The 18,823-nt window shown below is 40.5% G+C and overlaps 1 protein-coding gene across 6 annotated transcripts in view; it reads right to left on the bottom strand.

Annotated features, from left to right (window-relative positions):
- GAB1 (GRB2 associated binding protein 1) overlaps positions 1 to 18,823 on the bottom strand; it is a 136,631-nt gene that overhangs the window by 47,669 nt on the left and 70,139 nt on the right. For 5 of the 6 annotated variants that reach the window (XM_090036456.1, XM_090036458.1, XM_090036455.1 and 2 more), the window contains exon 2: positions 460 to 754. In XM_090036456.1, the coding sequence (XP_089892582.1) occupies positions 460 to 754 (295 nt within the window). Of the gene's footprint in view, positions 1 to 459; positions 755 to 14,447; positions 14,522 to 18,823 lie in introns of those variants that run through there. The other variant, XM_090036461.1, reaches the window with a different exon arrangement.

Below are 18,823 nucleotides of genomic sequence, written 5' to 3' on the forward strand. Positions count from 1 at the left end.
GTTTGAGGCACAGGGCAGAAGTAAAGGAAAGATGGAGTTAAAGTTCTTGCATTTCACAGTTGTAGTCCGGTTTCCACTGCTTGTGCAAACATGGATTTTACGAACTGTACAAAGCTTCTCAGATAGGAAAATATTTCAGTCATGAACGTAAGAGTTTATTTTCATATATGAGAATGATAAAACAGACTAGGTCTGAAGTTCTAAAAAAAAAAAATAATCATTAAGCTAAACCATTAGAACAAAATCATTTCAGCATATTACTAATTTCCTTATTTGCCACAGGTCATAAAAATTCAACTCCAAAGATATCATTTGCTATTCTATTTGCATGTTTGCAAAAAGCCTATATAGCTGTACACAAGTTTTGTAGTGAATGCTGCTGACAGCTCTTTGCTCTTTAAACATTCCCTTGTGTAGGGACAAAGGAGTTCTTAGAAACAGGCAAAATGTTAAACTTACCTTCATCTGTAGGGTTGAACCCACAGATATCACAAATACATCGAACCCACTTATTCATCTCCTCCTCGCTGTCTGCAACCAAGTAGAAAACTCTGTCTATAGTGTTGATGTCAAAAATATAGCTATTTTCAAACTCTTTCTTGTTAAATGTCAATCCAGCATCTACTTGTTGACACAAGTTTAAGTCAATAATGCGGATAGGCTTTTTAGCATGGTCATTTTTGTAATATTCCAATACATCTGGATCTCCTGTTAGACGGCCACTACGAAGCACAAACCATCTCCTCTTCCATGCCTAAAAATTCAGAAAAGTAAAAAAAAAAAAAAAAATTAAACATGTGATTGAAGGTATATTGAAATAAAGTAATACCTGACCTCCATAATTCAAACTGTGTAATAACAAAGGTTGACTACAATACATATGTTAAATTGTTTTCAAAAGACTGCATAACAAATACAAACTTAAGAGGGTGAAGTTACGAACTGGTGGAAATGGATTTCTGTATTGGAAATTTTTTTTTAAATTCAAAAGAAGTTCTTTCCTATATTTAAGACTAGAGAACACATAATCAAAATCAGGCATATATCTGCCGAATGGAAATGAATTCAGTAGGGAAAGAAAATAAAGCTAGTGGACGTTATTACAGCCAAGGGAACAAAAAAATATAACATAATAAGTACTTCAAAGTTGTTTATTCAGTCTGAGCACTGACACGCTTCAGGAGTCACTTGCATTTATAGCACAGACAATGCTCATACATGTGTACTTCTCTGGATCTTAGGACTATAAAAAGTTCATGACCTAGTAGTATTTTAAGGAACTGTTTTTACAGAAAGAGACCTACATTATGAGTTGGCAAAAGTTTACATGAAAAAATACATTTCACTTGGTTACAAAACAATAGGACAGCACTCTGCGTCTTCTGCATTTCCCTCTTTTTACTTTAGAAACAGGAAAAAACCCTTGTGCATTTAAGGTACATTCTTGAAAGAAATCTATTTATGTTCCACCAGGCATTTCACCCAAATCTTACACCAACCCTGATAGATGCCAATACAGGCAATATGGCTAGGGAAGGGGGTTCGCCTAAATATTGTATACCCAATCTCTGAACCTGGGACAACTATTATTCAGTATAATTCATATCAAAGCACTCTCTGATTGTCATATTTCAAGCCAAGGAAGCAAACCTTGCACAGGGCTGGTTTAGGAGTGAAGAGCCGAAGGTTATCTTTGCAGTCCTGTTTCTCCACTCTCAGCCCCTCAATTGTAGCTAAAGATGTGGGCTATTCCCTTAAAGAGAAGCAGCATCCTCAAACATGCTCCAACTCTGCCACCTGAACTTAAAGGCTAGGAGCAGACATTACACATAAACTGGTTTAAGCGATCAGAAACTGGTTTGAGCCTGTAACAGAACAAATGTTCAGTGCACACAAACCAGTTTGAAAATGGTTGAAACTGGTTTGAGATAAACCTGGTTGAAGGCAGTATCAGATGTAACCGATTTGGCTCATACCAGTTTACGCAATGCCTGTCCCAGACCCCTTGTGCTCAGATACCTGCATCAATAGAAGCAGGCAACCGCAGATCCTTCTGGATCGTACTGTATGTGTGAGAGGTCACTAGGTCCTTCAACATGTATACTTAGGCACGAGTATGGAGGAGTGGAAATGCCCAGACCTTCCATTAAATTATTGAAACAGCATCTGAAGGCCAGACTGAGTAATGTACATAGCATTAAAAAAAACCCCAAAAAACCCCAAGACAGACAGTTTACTCCTTTCAAACCTAGAACCTTTGCTCAAAGGCAGGGGTGACGCATGGGGGGGGCACCCTGAGTGTGGTGGTGCACCCCCTACAAAAAAAGGAGCGCCCCCGGTGGCATCTGTGGGGGCGCTTGCCATCCCATCCCCCTGCCACTGACAGCACCAGCAGCATCTGCAAAAGCTCTGTGCTTAGCTTTGCCGTGCTCCCACTGTTGCCCACACAGCCGTGCCCCCCTAGCTGCTGGGGTCAAGCGTCATTCATGCTCAAAGGCACTGCGCCAGATTCTATTCCCCCGTCATGAATCTAAGTGGACCTGAGCACCTAAGTGTGATTGTATTCCACTGGGTTTAAGTTCCTTAAAAATATATTAATAGATCTCCTTTTGTAAGATTAAGTCACAAAAAAGCAGCAAGGAGGAAGAAATTAACTGATCTCACACTGAAATTACCCCTGAACTTTTTCCTGTTTTTTAAGCAAGGAAAGTGACTCTATTCTAACCTTACGAGTCAAACACAATATCTGTTATCAATGTATTTTCTGAAATGTGCATTTATGTTGTTTAAAATAAGGATGTGAGTAAATCCAAGATGAAGCAAAAAATCCAGCCATGTTTTATACGTGGTACATGGCCAAAAAGGCAGAACCACTCGCATGGCTGGGGGCCTCCGTGGCCAGCCCTATGAGAAGAGGCTGAGGGACCTGAATCTCTTCAGTCTCCGCAAGAGGAGACTGAGGGGGGATCTTGTGGCTGCCTACAACTTTATCAGGGGCCAGCAGCAGGGCACCCCTTGGAGTCATCGGGAACAACGGCCACAAGCTGAGGGAGGAGAGGTTTAGGTTAGATATTAGGAAGAACTACGTCACAGTAAGGGTGGCCAGAGCCTGGAATAGGCTTCCCAGAGAGGTGGTACTCTCACCTTCCCTGGAAATCTTCAAGAGGAGACTGGACAGGCACCTGGCTGGGGTCTTATGACCCCTGCCACCCCCAGTGCTCCTTCCTGCCCATGGCAGGGGGGTCAGACTAGATGATCTGTCTAGGTCCCTTCCAACTCATTGATTCTATGAAATAATTTAAAAAATGAGAGAAAGGGAAAGTGCAAGACATTCTAGCTAGGAGTGGTGGATATGAGTAGCAGACAAGTACTAAAGCACATCAAAGCTTTACAGATGACTTGTAATTGCAAGCATTGTGGCTTTAATATATTCCATCTAATCTGCCCTTAAATCAAGGAAAGTACCATCAAGTCAGTTTTAAGTCACTTTTTCTCACTGAATTAACAAGTTAGTCACTCTCCTAAACACAAAATGTAGAGAAGCACTGAAGAAAAATAAATAAATAAATAATACATAAATTAGGAGAAACTAAAAGTAGTAATTATAATATTGCAGTACGCAGAAAATCTAACCAATTTTATTTTGCTTCCTACCGAAGTATCAACCACTAGTAAACAAACAGTTTAGATAGTAGTATGACATCAACCTTAGATATTTTCCGCACAGAATGTCTCAGGGTTGATAATTAACTGATAATTAATTAGTCCTGAAACACAAGAGTGCAAACTTTAGCTGTTTCAGAAACTGGAATTTTCTTCCCCTGAGCTTCCATTTCTTCAAATGAGATTTTCCCCCCAAACTCTGGGTGAAAATAAAGAGTCTCTAACATTCAAACGTATGTGCCTCAGGAATCATACAACGCAAGTGTGATCAGTACACATGAAATTTAGTAACTTGGGGGTTTATTTTTAATTTCATGTTAATGGATAGGTTAATGTTCTTCATAGTGTCAGTGCTAACACAAATCCTGTTCAATATTTAAGAGTGAAATATGACTCTTAGTCCAATTTCATATAGTCATCATCAAAACAGAATTTCTTTCAGCCCTTCACGCTGCAAAATACCAACTATTAAGTACTTAAAACACTGCATTTATCCTACCAGCACCTGCTAGCATTTTTTAAAGAATTTTTACATGGTGAATATGTGAATGTTTATTTCAGGCATATAATGAGTCACTCTCACTGAAATTGGCACAGATTAAACTCAAAAACAAAAGCAATTCCATAAACTACACACTAATAAGGCAGATACAAAGGTTCTCTGGAGTATAGTACAAAGCACAATTTAACAGCAGAATAAAGCTTGAAGCTAGACAAGAGAACTGACATCAGCACCCTTGCTAATCATAGCACAAAAGCTCCTCTATGTTTTGTCACAGTGCAAAATGAGCCCACATAAATCACTCTTTGTTATCTGAAAATATCTGGGATTCTTAAAGCTTGTTCTATTTTTAACATTTCAGTTTTTGTCGCCCTATTGAAAGCTGTATGTTGCCTCACTGAGCCCACAGAATACTGCGCTATATAACGAATGAAGAAAGCTTCTTCAGTAACTGTTTTCTAAAACTTAAGTCTGAAGAACTGTATGTGTATGTGTGCATATGAGTGAGTGAGCAAGTATTTATGCAAATGTATCCTCCCTTATTTTTCCCCCTTTGGGTATTTTTGTTTGAAGAATTTTTATCTGACTTGACAGCTGTATGGTCTGTAACATGTTGTATCCCACAAAAAAAAATCACTAAAAATGTGAAGCTGAGTTATGCTTCCGTGATGTTACCGGAACAAACAAGCTTTGTCATTTCAATGATTTCATCAACAATGCATGTTAAGCAATTTGACGTGTGCTGTATTAATAAAGGTGAATCAGACACAGCTGAAGTTTAGCTGGAAATCAGATGAGAAAAGATGAATATTTAATAAATGATTGGTTTTCAAACTCATTCTCCCAAATATTAACCAATAAGACAGGAAGATGAATAAAACAGTGTTTGAAAATCCCCCCCAAAAAATAATAAAAATGCCCTTCTCTAGAACGATCTTTTTTTTTTTTTTTAGATGAAATGTCCTTTATGTCTGGTTCCAAAATACAGTCTACAAATCAAGCATTCATTAAGCACAGAAAATACAGTTTTTACTGTTAAAATAATAAGTAGTACTTTATATCAAGAGAATATAATTGCAAAATCCCCGCTGAGCTTTTAAATGCAGTTATTAGAAAATGATCATAAAAAGATAAAGCAGGTATTTAAAGTAAATCAAAGGTATAAGTTGTCATGTAGCAGCTAAAGACAACTTGTGCACAAGAGTATTTATAAACACAAAAAATCATTAAAAAGTTTTTTGCCCTTTATTTCTTGTTAGGGTGGGAAAGGAATGAGAAAATGGAGGGCAGCATTATATTCCTGCTGAAAACCTGCATGTGACACAGGAGAATTTGCAGTACAAGTTTTAGTAGTCTTGAGGTGATGTTGCTGCCATCATGATAGTCCAGGAGATATGTGAAAGGTAAGAATTCTTGAACATCTTATCTTTTATTGGACCAACTATATAGTTGCAATGGACCAGTGGTTCTCAACTTCTTCAGATTCGAGGCATCTCTCATTAGGTTTAAGGTACCCCTTGTTAGACTTGAGCCACTGCTTGGAAAATACTAGCTCTCATTTTCACCCATTTTTTGATTGTGGAAAAAAATGCTAGAACAGTTTTTCTGTTGCAAGGAACTCAGAAAGACCACACCAGGTCATAAGGTTTTTAACACTATGGATTCCTATCTGAAATTTCTGGGTTTATCTTATGAATGTTTGCAGACCTAATAGTGCCAATACTGTGTAGCAGCCTGGGACACCCTCAAAAAGGAGCTCAAGCTGCCCAGAGTACCATGGCACACTGGTTGAGAATCACAGGTACAATCATAGGCAAGCTTTTGGGTATCACAGTTCCCTTCCTCAGGCCTAAAAGAAAGCAGCAGACACACTGAGAAGTTTGCTTTTGACAAAAGTTGTCAAACCTAGGTTAGCAGTCAAGGTGCATGTGCATTTTTTGACTATCCAAAATTTAACTTATCCAGCCATCAGCTAAGGTTTAAGAATACACTTCAAAGTGTTTAATCAAAAATGTCTTATACCACACCTTACTGTTGTTACTGAAAGACTTGTATAGTCTTTTTAGTAAGTTAATAATCTTTAAACCTGTAGGAGATAAATAAAATTAAGAGAAAGGCAGGTTCCTCTGTGTAATATTTAAGAGGATTTCCTCTCACAAGTCTACTTTGTTTGGCAAGCTGTTAATTACCTTTGTATACTACAGACACACACTACACAATTTCCTGCAATCCACAAGTATCCGACCAGCATCCAACACGATCACTGCTTATCTCCCTTTGATAGGATCCCTTCAAGAATGCAGGCTGTAGATGGGTTTGGAGGTTAATTATATCTCCCTATAATATTCAGAGCAGCGATTGTCAATTGTCAATCAGGGTGCTGAAACATTAACAATTTAAAGAGTAAAAATCTGATTCACATGATAAACCCAGAGATTTTAAACAGGAATTCATAGTGTTGAAAACATTCGGACCTGCTGTGCTCTAAGTTTTCTGCAGCAAAAGAATTACTCTGTAGTCAAAAAATGAGTGAAAACTAAGAGCTGACATTTTCTGGGAGGTGCCTTGAGTGTAATGAGGGGTGCCTCAAGTCTAATGTGGTTGAGATTCACTGATCTAGAGCAAGATTGTCCCTGTGAATGACAAACAGGGCACACCAACACATGCCCCTTGGCACCATTGTTACTTAGCCATCATTTAGCACTTCTTTTTGGAAGTACTAAATGACAGCGCAGTAACAGCCTGTACTGTGCTGTGCCAGTGGCACAGTTATTTTTAGCCTCTACACCGTCATAGCAATGCACTATACTGAGGGAACACATTGCTATGACAGCATAACTGTGGCATCATGGTTTGTGCCCGCTGACACTACGTCACCATAGTATGTTGCTACAGTCACATGTAGACACGTCCAGTCAGAATAAAACCCATGACTCCTTGAGCCTTCCGTCAGTCTATAAATATGCAGCTATTATTTATAAGTTTTAAGTTACACAATTAGGGTTGACAATTTAAAAAAATAGTCACAAATAATTGCAATTTTAATCACACAGTTTAACAATAGTCAGCACCCCTCCCCCCACAACAGCCTGGGCGGCCCAGCGGCAGCAATGACAGCAGCAGAGAGAAGCTGCAGAGCAGCCCAGGTGTGGGTTCTGGGCAACAGCAACAAGAAGGCCCTGGCAGCAGTGAGGGGGAGGGACTGCTTTTCCCCACCATGCAGAATAGCAACCTCTGCCTGGCCGTTGCCACTGCTCAGCATGGGTAGGTGTGCTTGCAGCAGATGCAGGGTGGGCCAGGGTGGGGCTGCGTGCATGGGTTCCAGCCAGTCCAGAGCTGGTCTGCTCCACTGTTCAAAATAAGGTGCGTGATTAACACAATTAAAAAAAATAACGCATTAATTTGTTTTTGCATGAATCGTGTAAATTAACTGCAAGTAACTGACGGCCCTAATACCAATACGTTCCAATGTTCTTTATGCACAAAAGAGCAATTATTACAATCATCCTATCACAGACATGAAAACTGAGGCACAAAGTGTTTAAGTGACTTGCTCAATGTCACTTAGCAGTTTCCACAAGTGCACGGGGGGTGTCAGACATGCAGCAAGACATATCCTTACCCTTATACTTGAAACGGAAAACTGGCAAAAATGACAGCTGAGAGTGTGGCAGGCGACACTGCACAAGGTGTTTTTTAAAATCTTCTTTCACATATGGACCCTAAGCTAATCACCAGTTCTTAGACTTGTCACAATTTAATAGTTCCTTGAATATCTCCGTTGATATTTGCTATTCTATTTGCAACTGGTGATTGTATCATATTTCCCATTTGATTTTACTCCTGCCTATTTCCTTTCATTTAACCTATAGGGTTATTTGGCTACTTCACTGTTTGTTATTTAGTTTTGATCCAAACAGCAGGAAGAACAACGGAATTTAATACTTATCCACTTCTTTTTTTCCATCTTTTGATCCTCCAAGTGCACAGTTAATCAAATAGCCAAATCCATTCCTGATGTCACCCCGTTGGTCTGGAGTTACACCAGGGCAGAAGTGGGTCTAAGATATCTTAGCAAAACAACAAAATGAAACATGGTTCTCTACTATATGCTTTTTTTTAAACCCTTTTTTTTCTTAAAGCACAGAACCAGTTTCATTGCCACCATTAAACTTCAGATTGCAAGGTAGAAATGGGAAAACCATCCATTAGGAAGGCATTTAGAAAGGTCACAAAGTAATTTGAAGTAATGAGCTTTTTTTTCAAAAGGTCATAACAGTAAAAGTCTCTCAGCGGTGAACAGTGATTTTGAGAGATGAAATCGAAATACTTTAACAGTTCTGATTCTCAGAAGCTAGAAATTCAACAAGCGTTGGACATTTTGAAGTGTCAGGTTAAAGATCCAAAGCTAAAATACCTAAAAATCACTGGTCACGTCTAAAAAAAAGTCTGGGCTACAACAGCTCCTTGCACCCACTACCCACTTCCTTTTAAAAGTTGTTTTCTACCTTTTTTCTGATGTGTTCCATTACACTTTTAACTTCTTTACATCATGAAAAAAGATGACAATGTGGATATAACTTAATGTAACAAATGGTGTTTAACCATCTTAATAATAATAATTAATGATTCACCCATATTAGTCACAAAGCTATATTTTTAAATAGCAACATTAAAAACAAATAAACAAACATATTTATACAATAGGAGTAAAGTAAATGTGAAATGAGGTTAAACACTGGATACACTGCTGCTTTCTTTAAAATACTTAAGACTTGTTTTCCAGGAAGCACCATCTTTTCTCACTGAGCAAAATAAGGAAAAAACAGTCTCAGTGGAAGTTTCCACTATACTGGCTATCATCCTGATCATCTGTTCCAAATACACACAAGGCTAAAATTTCCTGTTTTCAAACTATTGTCACCATTTTCTAGTCTTGTGCTGTCGGTTCTAACTTTAGCTTTGTTAAATAAACAAAAGAAAACACTGAAAATAAAACAGAACAATACTTCCATGCAGATTTACTACAAGCCATATTTCAGAACTTATATTTAACCATTTAAACTTAAAATCAATTTAGCAGCAATGTGCATTTCAATAATGCCTTGAAAATGCAGAGGTTAAAATAAAACTGCCAAGAATTTATCAGAGTGTAAGGATCTCTGCCATTTTAACACATCAAAAACCACTAGGTTCAACAGTCCAGTTCTGGCACTGTATTTTTTACGGTCCCATCTTTCTACTAGTCCAACTGTGCTAATCATTCTTTATCTATCACCCCTGCTCAGACTGATAGTGTCATTTACACTCTCCTGAAAATCTTGCCTTTTTTTTGCTTCCTTGGTGATGCTCTCTCCCAGTTCTGCCCCCATCTCTGAGGGTATTACTTTAGCACATCTTTATCCTTCTTTCTACCACTCTTTTATGGGATTTTGCACGGCTTCTTAGGGCAGAGGTGTCAAACACACAGCCTGTGGGCCAGGTCTGGCCCACAGAACCCTTCCATCTACCCCTGGGTCTGATTAGACCAGGGGCGGGAAATTATTTTGAGCGGAGGGCCGCTTACCCAGTTTTGACAGGCTGTTGAGGGCTGCATGGGTAGCCCTGCCCCCTGACAAGTGCCCTACCCCCTGGTCACAATCTTGGAACCAAAATCCCACCAGTGTCCCAGGGCGCAGGCTGGCAGGGGTCCGTGGAGCTAAGCTGGGCTGCACCAGCAGGGAGTGGGGAGCTAGCCTGGCTCCATAGAGCCCTTGCTAGCTGGGACCCCACCACCCTGCTCTTGGCCCTGCCGGCACTGGCCCCAGGGCACTGGTGCGGGCCCTGTGCTCCCACTGACTCCCCGCCCAATCACACCCAGTCCCCCCCATCCCCCACAGTACAGGCAGGGGGCAGCGCAGAGCTCCAACCCCCTGCTCACCAGCAGAGAAGAAGCTGGTGCTGAGCGTGGGGCACCAGGCATGGGGTGGGCAAGAGGCCGCTTTTCTCCAAACAGGGAAGGAGCCTGGGGAAAAGTTGAGCGCGCGGGGGGGAAGCAGCCTCTCCCCCACCCCACACCCAGTGCCCCATGCTGCAGGTGCTCACAGCCTGCATGGGGCTGCCCGGAGCGGGCACAGCTGCAGTGCGGGGCACCAGGCATGGGGAGGAAAGGGGCCACTTCCCCCCACGCCTCTCTGCCTCCATCATCATCACAACAGCTCAGTACCATGTAAGCATTAATTCCTTTGTCCTCACAACCCTTTCGCGTGGTATAGAAGTGATGCCATCTCCATACAGATGGGGCACTGAACCAGAGACTGAAAAATTTAACCAAAAAGTCACAAAATAAAATCTGTAGCACAATCAGGAATTGAATCCTTATCTCCCACTTTCTAGACTCTCACCACAAGACCATCCCTTCTCTTAAGCTATTTTATATTTCTGAGTGAACTTACCCACTCACCAACCTTCAGCCATCATGGTTTTCCCTATCACTTGTAAATTTATCTTTTCCCTCACAGCATCTCTCCATCAAACTCAATTCCATGTCTTGATCCAAAAGCCCAAGAGCTCTTCCTGACAATCAGGTCAACAACAAATGTAACCAGGGTGAAAGTGATATTTGTCATCTGCCCTCTCCTCCCTTTTCTGTTATTGCTGAAAACAGCCCCATTGTCCCTATCACTTTTGCTCATAACCAGGAAGATGGGAGTAACATAAAAGGTGACTAACCCTTTTCCTTTCTTCCCACACATCCAGGCCCTGTTGATGTTTTGCTGCTCCTTCCTCTGTAACATTTCCAAAACTTGATTTTTTCTCTCTGCACACATTTCCAAACCTTAGTTCAAATCCTTATCCCCACCTCTCAAGTCACCTCATGTCCCATTACAGCTATTTTGCAGCTGCTAAGATTGCCTTCCTGTCTGATCACATCACTCCCCTTGACTGTTTCAACCAGCACCCTGATTCTCCACAATTTTAAGCCTCATCCCCACTATTACAGCTTTTCTTATCTGTACCCCTCCCTACTTTCTTGCTTCTCTTTTGTCCTTCTCTTTGCTCTACAAACAATGCAAACATCATCGGTCCATATCCACCCACATATGTCTGCATTTCTCCTGTCCTTGGAATGCCCTTCGTGCATCAATGTGTATGGCATCTACCTGCTTCTGATGCCCTTTCACAACATAGTTCTGCTGTAATGCCTACAGGCCCATCAGCCAAGCAATTACACTTTGTACAGTTTAGTTTAAAATAGTCTTGTGCTTTCAAAAACCTCAGGTTATGCAAGACAGCTGTATGATTCTGGTTCAATTCCTGTTGCCATTCAGTGCCTTCTTCTGGCATGCTCTCTTGTGTGATGTCCCAAATAAACATTTTTTTTATTAAGCTTTAAATGTTTTTATTAAGACAGGAAGCTGCCCAGGGCAGGGTCTTTCCCTAGCTATGTGACTACATTATCTAGAGCAGGAATGACCTGATGCTGATCAGGACCTCAAAGAAAGACAGGCTATACCACAAAAAGCCAGAAACAGCGGTTCTTAGCAAGAGTACCACAGTTTTTACTGAATGTACAGTAATTGAGAATGTGGAAAATCATCAAAAAACAATTTACAAAAAAAATAAAAATCTAAGTCTGGGAGTTAGAGAGACACGCTCAACTTGAAACTTATAGGCGAAACTATGGCTTCAGATACCAATGGGATTTTGACACTGACTTCAGTGGACCCATAATTTCACATTACACATTTTTGTATGAACATTTATTACTTTATTAGAGTTTCTGTAGCCTCAAGCATTGTTTGTAATGGAGAGTTGGCTGGGAAGAGGGAGGGAAGGATCTTTCTTTTCCTTCCAGTCCATTTATTTTGTGCATTTTACAACATCTTGCATCTTATTTGATTTTACTACTTGCCTGGTTCAATATCAATATCAACTGGCTGTGCAAGGCTAGGAAAAAAAAAAAAACTATCTGAGAAAACCAAGACAAAAATTCATTTAAAATGTGCGAAGATGATCACAGGTACCAGCAGGGACACTCAAAAAAGCTTGCACTACCTGAAACAGTTTAGATTTTAACTCATCAATACCCTTTAAAAAAGAAAAAAGGAAGGAGAGAGGTTACTCCAAACTTTAATCTGCTTGGCCTGTTTGCGCTGCATTAAAATACTTCCACAGATGAAAACAAAGGTCAGACATTTTAACTTTTTTTTTTTTAATTTGTGGCTTAATTAATATGCTGTGTACTATTGCACAGCAGATACAGGTTTGATCTGTAGAAGCAACAAAAAGTGGTTCTGTCCCTACTTCAGTAGCGTATATTGCAGATAAGAAGGAGCTGATGAAGTTGCAAAGGTGCCCACAATCTTGAGTAATGACTTATCCAACTAATGGTTTTGCTAAGCTCAGCTAAGGTATGTGCATGATGGGAGAATTCACTTGCACTCAATTAAGGAATACAAAGAAGGAGAATTCAAAACACACAAAAAATAAAGTCCTGATGGAATTAAATTTAAAACACTTGCCATGCAGGTCTTCTGTCCTCTTGAGACAATGCACATTGGCATTCTTCTGTGAATTCAACAGCACACGCAGACTTGTGCTCCCATGCAGTCTCACAGAAGTCCATGGGACTCCATGTGTGAGTAAAGCTATATATATGCTAATGTTTAGAAAAACAAAGACCTAAATCTTTAAATGTGCCCACAGGTCTAAGGCATTAGTGTTAATAGGACCTGCCTGTGTGAAAAACAACAAAATACTACTTGTAAATTCCTCCAATGATGGAAAAACTGATGCTTGCTTGAACTGCTTTACCTAGATACAGAGGAGGGAAAACAGAAGGGTTTCTATTGTTCTGCCAAAGCAAAACAATGAAAATATAACATACTATATCTAATACTGTGGGAGAAGTATAAGAAACTCTTTATTCCAGTAAGAGTGGAAATTGGGCTAAATGCATTCAGACAGCAGTGAATGCATTTTAATACTCCAATTATTAGCATTTCCACTGCAAGATTCCATTTCTACAGTCTAGATAAACTGAGCTTTGAGAGCAAGTCAAAGGAGCAAAAATGGTATTATTTATATTCAACTAAAATTTACTGCAAATAGGTAGGAACCATGCCTCAGTATAACATTTCTAAATAAATAAAAAACAGTTAAGTGAACTGCAGTGCAGATAAATGTAGTTCAAAATGAAACAGAACAAAGTCCCAAATTATTTGTAATATATTTGTAATGTGAAAATTGCCTTTTACTGGTTAGAGGACCTGTTCTGCAGGAGTTGCAATTATAATAAAAACACGAAGACCACTATAGTTTTTCCAGCATTATAAGGTATAAACCCTCTCTTTTAGAATGAAGCAAACTACTGAAATGAAGTATAAATTGATAAAAGAACATTTTACAAAATCAAGATCAAACACCAATGATACTGAAAGTTTTCAGGCATACTTATAAAATATAAAAAATGTTTCCATGTCATTTCAGTTCATTTAACAAAACTTATTTTATAAAATGCTCTTTATTACAACATCCACCAGTTCAAGTAGCAAAGCACTGCTACTTTTTCCTACACTGTTTAAGAATACAGACAAGTAATATGTTAGATTAACAGTTTGCAGAATCAAATCACTATATCTTACTTTGTTGTCACCTTTTCCTTTCATGCAACAGGAATCCTATGAATCAACATTTACTAAGCCTTTGAATAACTATGTCACAGCAACCTGACACAGAAGTTAATGATCATGTCACTGAAAAGCCCGAAAGAAAACTAATCAATCCCTCAGGTTTTAAGCATTTGCTTAAAAGTATTCAATATATGTTTGTCTATTTTACTATAAATACTATATTTTATTTGAACAACCAAACTTCAACCCTGATATTCCTAGGACACATTATATATTTTAGAACAGTGCTATGTTAAAACACATATCTAAATTCACACTTACATATGTATACATGTACAGAAACATGCACACCCAGAAATGCATTCAAAAAAGGACTCTAAAAAAAGACTGTTTGTACTTTGTGGTATTAACTCTTTGAAATATTATACAATTGTTTAGAAAACAGTTGTAAGTTATCGAATTGGCTAAATATGTATTTTAGTGTTTGAGAAAATTCCCCATATACCAAATTACAATTACATCACTTTTTAGAATATGGAAAACGTTCTAAAGAAAACAAAAAAGTGCTCTCTCAAATAATGTATTTGCTTCATCTAATCAATATTCCATACAAAGAGACTAAAAACAGAGAAGTGAATATAACGAAGAACAGTTAATTTCCAGGTTACCTTTTTATGTCTTCAGCAAAGACATGCAATGTCCTGGTCATTTCTGAAGTTGTATCTACCCCAAAATAAGTACAGCTTTCTTTTTCCTGTCAGCTTTCCATCTCACTATACACCACCCTATCCTTATAACCTTTGACCAACAGGAAGTAGACACAATGGACTGAAAATAACAGCAATTGTAAGATTTAGAATGACATAAGGGGTGGGATTACTACATGAAAAAAAAAAACCTTAAAAACTCACTTGCTATTTCTTGGTTTCTAAACAATTTGCTTGAAAAGCATCTTATTTCCAACATAATCATGGCATCAATCAGAGATTCTTGACTGTATGCTAGTCTAAATATGTGAAATACATACTAGTTATAAAGTGCATATTTTTGCCAGGGATTTTCTGTGCATCAAAATTCCTGAAAAGAAGTCATTTGCCTGCGCTAGAGCATCTATTTAATTCCTCAGATCCGTGGATAGTGCAATGGTAAAAAGCAGCTGAAGCTTCCTTATCACATACACAAGTTATTTTTTAATTGCCTAGAATTGGAAATATTTTTTCCTAAAAAAATTCTGGAAATTATTTCTCAACTGAAGCTACAGACCAGGGAAAACACTCATTTATGGTTATATACATGGAGCATAGGACCAATTATACCAGTTGAGTGGTCTAGTTTGACATGCAATTAACAATAACAGCACATATAAAAATGCTTCAGCAAAAAGGCACAAAAAAGACAATTATAGAAAAATCTGTTCATAGGAGATGGTTCACCCAAACATAAGGAACTCAGAAACTGCTTTATGTCCTGCATCCTGAGAGTTTGTATAACTTCACCATTTTAAACCCCTAGGTAATCTGCTGAAGTCCTCATTATCCATAAAAAATGCTCAGGATGTACACCCTCTTTCTCCCCGCTCAGTTTTACTAAGGTCTTGCACTTACTAAGGTCAGCGCTTGAAGGCAGTGACTTCCAAAGATCAGCTGCATGTTTTTAAACAAAATTGTTCTTACTTGTTTTAAGTTGTTCTGCCTTTTATGTTTAAGAAGGTTGCTTTGTTCGTGTATTAGGAGAAAAGATAAACATGAACCTCCAACTCTCCTTTTTGATACCAACTGCTGCTTTGTACAATTTTAACATAATCTCTGACACTCTGAAGTCAACAAACCTAATCTTTTCAGTCTCTCTCAAATCTTTTGAATAATTTCTATTTACCTTTACCAATCAAAGGAACTAGCATAATGGAAGTAGTCTATTTAGCTCTGCATCCTGATTTCTCACAATGTCCAGGACCAAATGATTCAGAAGGTGCAAGCATTGACATGCAGTAAGTTTCATTCCCCTACCTCTACCCCCATTAAAATTTGCTCTCTTCCTGTTGCCTAATGCAATGAGATTGGCTCGACCCCTTCAACAAAAAGATGGGGGTGGGGGGAAGGAAGCCAATCCTAGTCTACTTGTGGGATGTCTTAAGTAGACCTCCTTGCTTAAGTCCTTGAAATAAGTTAATAAGAAAGGTAGGTAGGTAGGGTCTTTCTCCTGCTTCCTGCCTTTTATGATTTAATTTTAAAGGAAAAAGGATGGCGTGTTACAAAAGTAAGTGGATTAAACTTTTTTTTCAGAGACTCTAACAGGATGGAATAAGATCTGGTCCAGAGTCACCAGATCAGAAAATGACATTCCAAAGGAGAGCCTTATGATCTATATTTAGTAAAATTTTCAGGATTGGGGAACCACTGGTTATACCTGCCCTCTATCATTCTCTTTCCCCTTAAGTTAAGCACAACTTGGCCAGACAAAAATGATTCTGCCCTTAAGTTTTAAAGTTGATAAACACCCTTTCAGTAAAAAGTTACCCTGGCAATGAAATCAGAAATTTCATTCCAAAATGTGCACGTCAGAAGGTTGTGAGCAGGCCAAAAGAGGTGGTAATAACTATTACTTCAACATGACCTTTAGAGTGTTCACTACCCTTCCCTCCCCACACACACACTCTTAATCCTAGAAAACCACAGCCTACTGTTTACTTTAGAACATCTGCAGTCTTAGTAGGACAGTCTGAGAGACCACCAAAACCATAAAGATTAAAAAAAAAAAAGATTCAAGATTCAAAAATCAGGTATTCTAAACTGAGATTGGATCTGGCTGGCCAAAACAGTCATTCAGGAAGGTCTAGGGAAGCTAAAAATAACAACATGAAGAAGATACTAATGACACAAAGAAAGAATCTACCGTAACTTCTAATTATAAACTTTTATAGTTTCATACTGCATTTTCCAAGGCCGGCAGAGAACCCTCTGCTTCTTTGTACCACTCACATGCATTTTTCATGTCAAAATTTCTGCCGTCTTTTGAAGTATAATTAATTCAATATGAAGGAGAGACCTTCTTCAGCTCCATAATCTGGGAGCCAGCTGAAACCACATGCCTGTTACTACTACAAACACTGCTTCCCCTGCCCCCAATCCTAAGACAGACCTTGATGCCGCAACACCAAGGAATAACAGAAAAAGGATATCCTGCTTAGATTTTCCATTATACAAATCAGATCATCAATCCAAAGGGTTCTTAGCTTACACAGAAGATGAAAGAAGATGCTTCCAACTGATAAACTCTGAAAGGAAACAAGATTGGCTCCACAGCCATTCACTTAAGTGATTAGTGTTCACACAGTAGTTTAAAATTAATGGCTGATCTGTCATAATTTGCACATTCCTGGGTAAGTACAGACATTCAAAAACCCAGAGCCTGAACTGATTCACTCTTTGCAGGTTAGTCTAACCTGCACAGATTGAACCAATAAGCAAGTGAACAGACGTTCACTTTTGATTCTAGAAATAAAGGCACGTGCCTGCAGCGGCTCAGGCTAGAAGCTGGGGGAGGCTAAAGAGAGCCCTCCCTTCCTTTCGCAGTGGCCAAAAGGCCGAAGGGAAGCTGAGCTGTGGGGGGGAGGAGGTGTGGCCAGGTCTGAGTAAGATTGGGGAGGGGTTTAAATCCCCACCCTAGTCTGCAGGGTCCTCAGCTGGGGTATGCCTGGAAGGCAAGGGGGAAAGCAGCCCCTGCCAGGGGTCCCCAGCCCCTCCACCTGCTCCAGCAGTAGAAGCGGGGACCTGGCCAGACCCACAACCTGAGGGAGAGGGGATGTTTAATCCTGCCATTATGGGAGGGGGGGCAACATGGGAACAGATAGGCTCTAGTCATGCATCCAGGGCCATGGTGGCAAGATGCTGGTAGCCCAAAGGGAAGTGGCAAGTGGCACAGGCACCAACATGGTGCTGGTTCTGTCCCATGCTCAAGATACTTTCAGGCAGGGTTCATGCTGCAGCACCTGGGCCAAGTCCTTCAGAGGAGCAGCGAGCAGCACCTCATGCCAATGTGGGTCCAGTTATAGGAAGAAGGCAGAAGGGGGCATGTGACCTGGCTGCAGGTGCGGGTGTAGGGGGCAGCTGTGGCTAATCACAGAACCTGACTCACCACTGTCTCCTGCTGCAGCAGTGCAGCTTGGGCTGGGGCAGCCCTAGTGGATGGGGGTAAGCACCTGCCACCTCCAGCCCTGCACGGGGGCCACAGTTTACAGGCAGACTACGGCTGAAGCACGGCTCCCTGCCCCCTACCCTCTCGCGGCAGCAGAACAAACCATTGCAGAGGGCACTGAGGCACCCACTGCCTGCTCGCAGCTGCCATAGGCCAGTCACTGCCCATGTCCCTGGGCCACAGGGCCAAGCTGGACCAGGCTGCAGTGGTCCATTACCTCCCTCTACTGCTTCCCATGCCCCTGCCCCATGGCAGCCTGCCCTGAGCACCCAGCAAGTGACAGGTGCCTCACCTCTGCCTTCACCTCTGCCCACAACAGTTCACTCTGCCACCACTGCCAGGAGAGGGAGGAGGGCACAGAGCTGTGCTCCAGCTGCAGTCTGCCTACAAACCATGGTTCCCACACAGAGCTTGAAGCAAGTGGCCTCTGACCCTCACCCCCTAGGGCCACCCCAGCCCAAGCTGCGCTGTTGCAGCAGGAGGGCAACCAGCACGATTTCATTAGGGGCAGGTCATGTCAGACCAACCTGATTGCCTTTTATGATTAGGTCACAAAAGCAGTGGATGCAGGTGTCGCCGTGGATGTAGTCTTTCTGGACTTCAGCAAGGCCTTTGACACCCTCTCCTACCCCATCCTCATTAAAAAACTAGGTGACTGTGGCATTGATGCCTACACAGTCAGATGAATTGCAGATTGGCTGAAGAGTCGCACTCAAAGGGTAGTGGTGGATGGGTCATATTCGACCTGGGGAGAAGTGGGCAGCGGACTCTCCTGGGGCTAGGTCCTTGGGCCCGTGCCTTTCAATCTCTTTATCAGTGATTTGGACGATGGGGTGAAAAGCACCCTGTT

This window comes from Crocodylus siamensis, chromosome 2 (genome assembly GCF_052110815.1).
Source record: "Crocodylus siamensis isolate JL-2025a chromosome 2, ASM5211081v1, whole genome shotgun sequence".
Lineage (NCBI taxonomy): Eukaryota > Metazoa > Chordata > Crocodylia > Crocodylidae > Crocodylus > Crocodylus siamensis.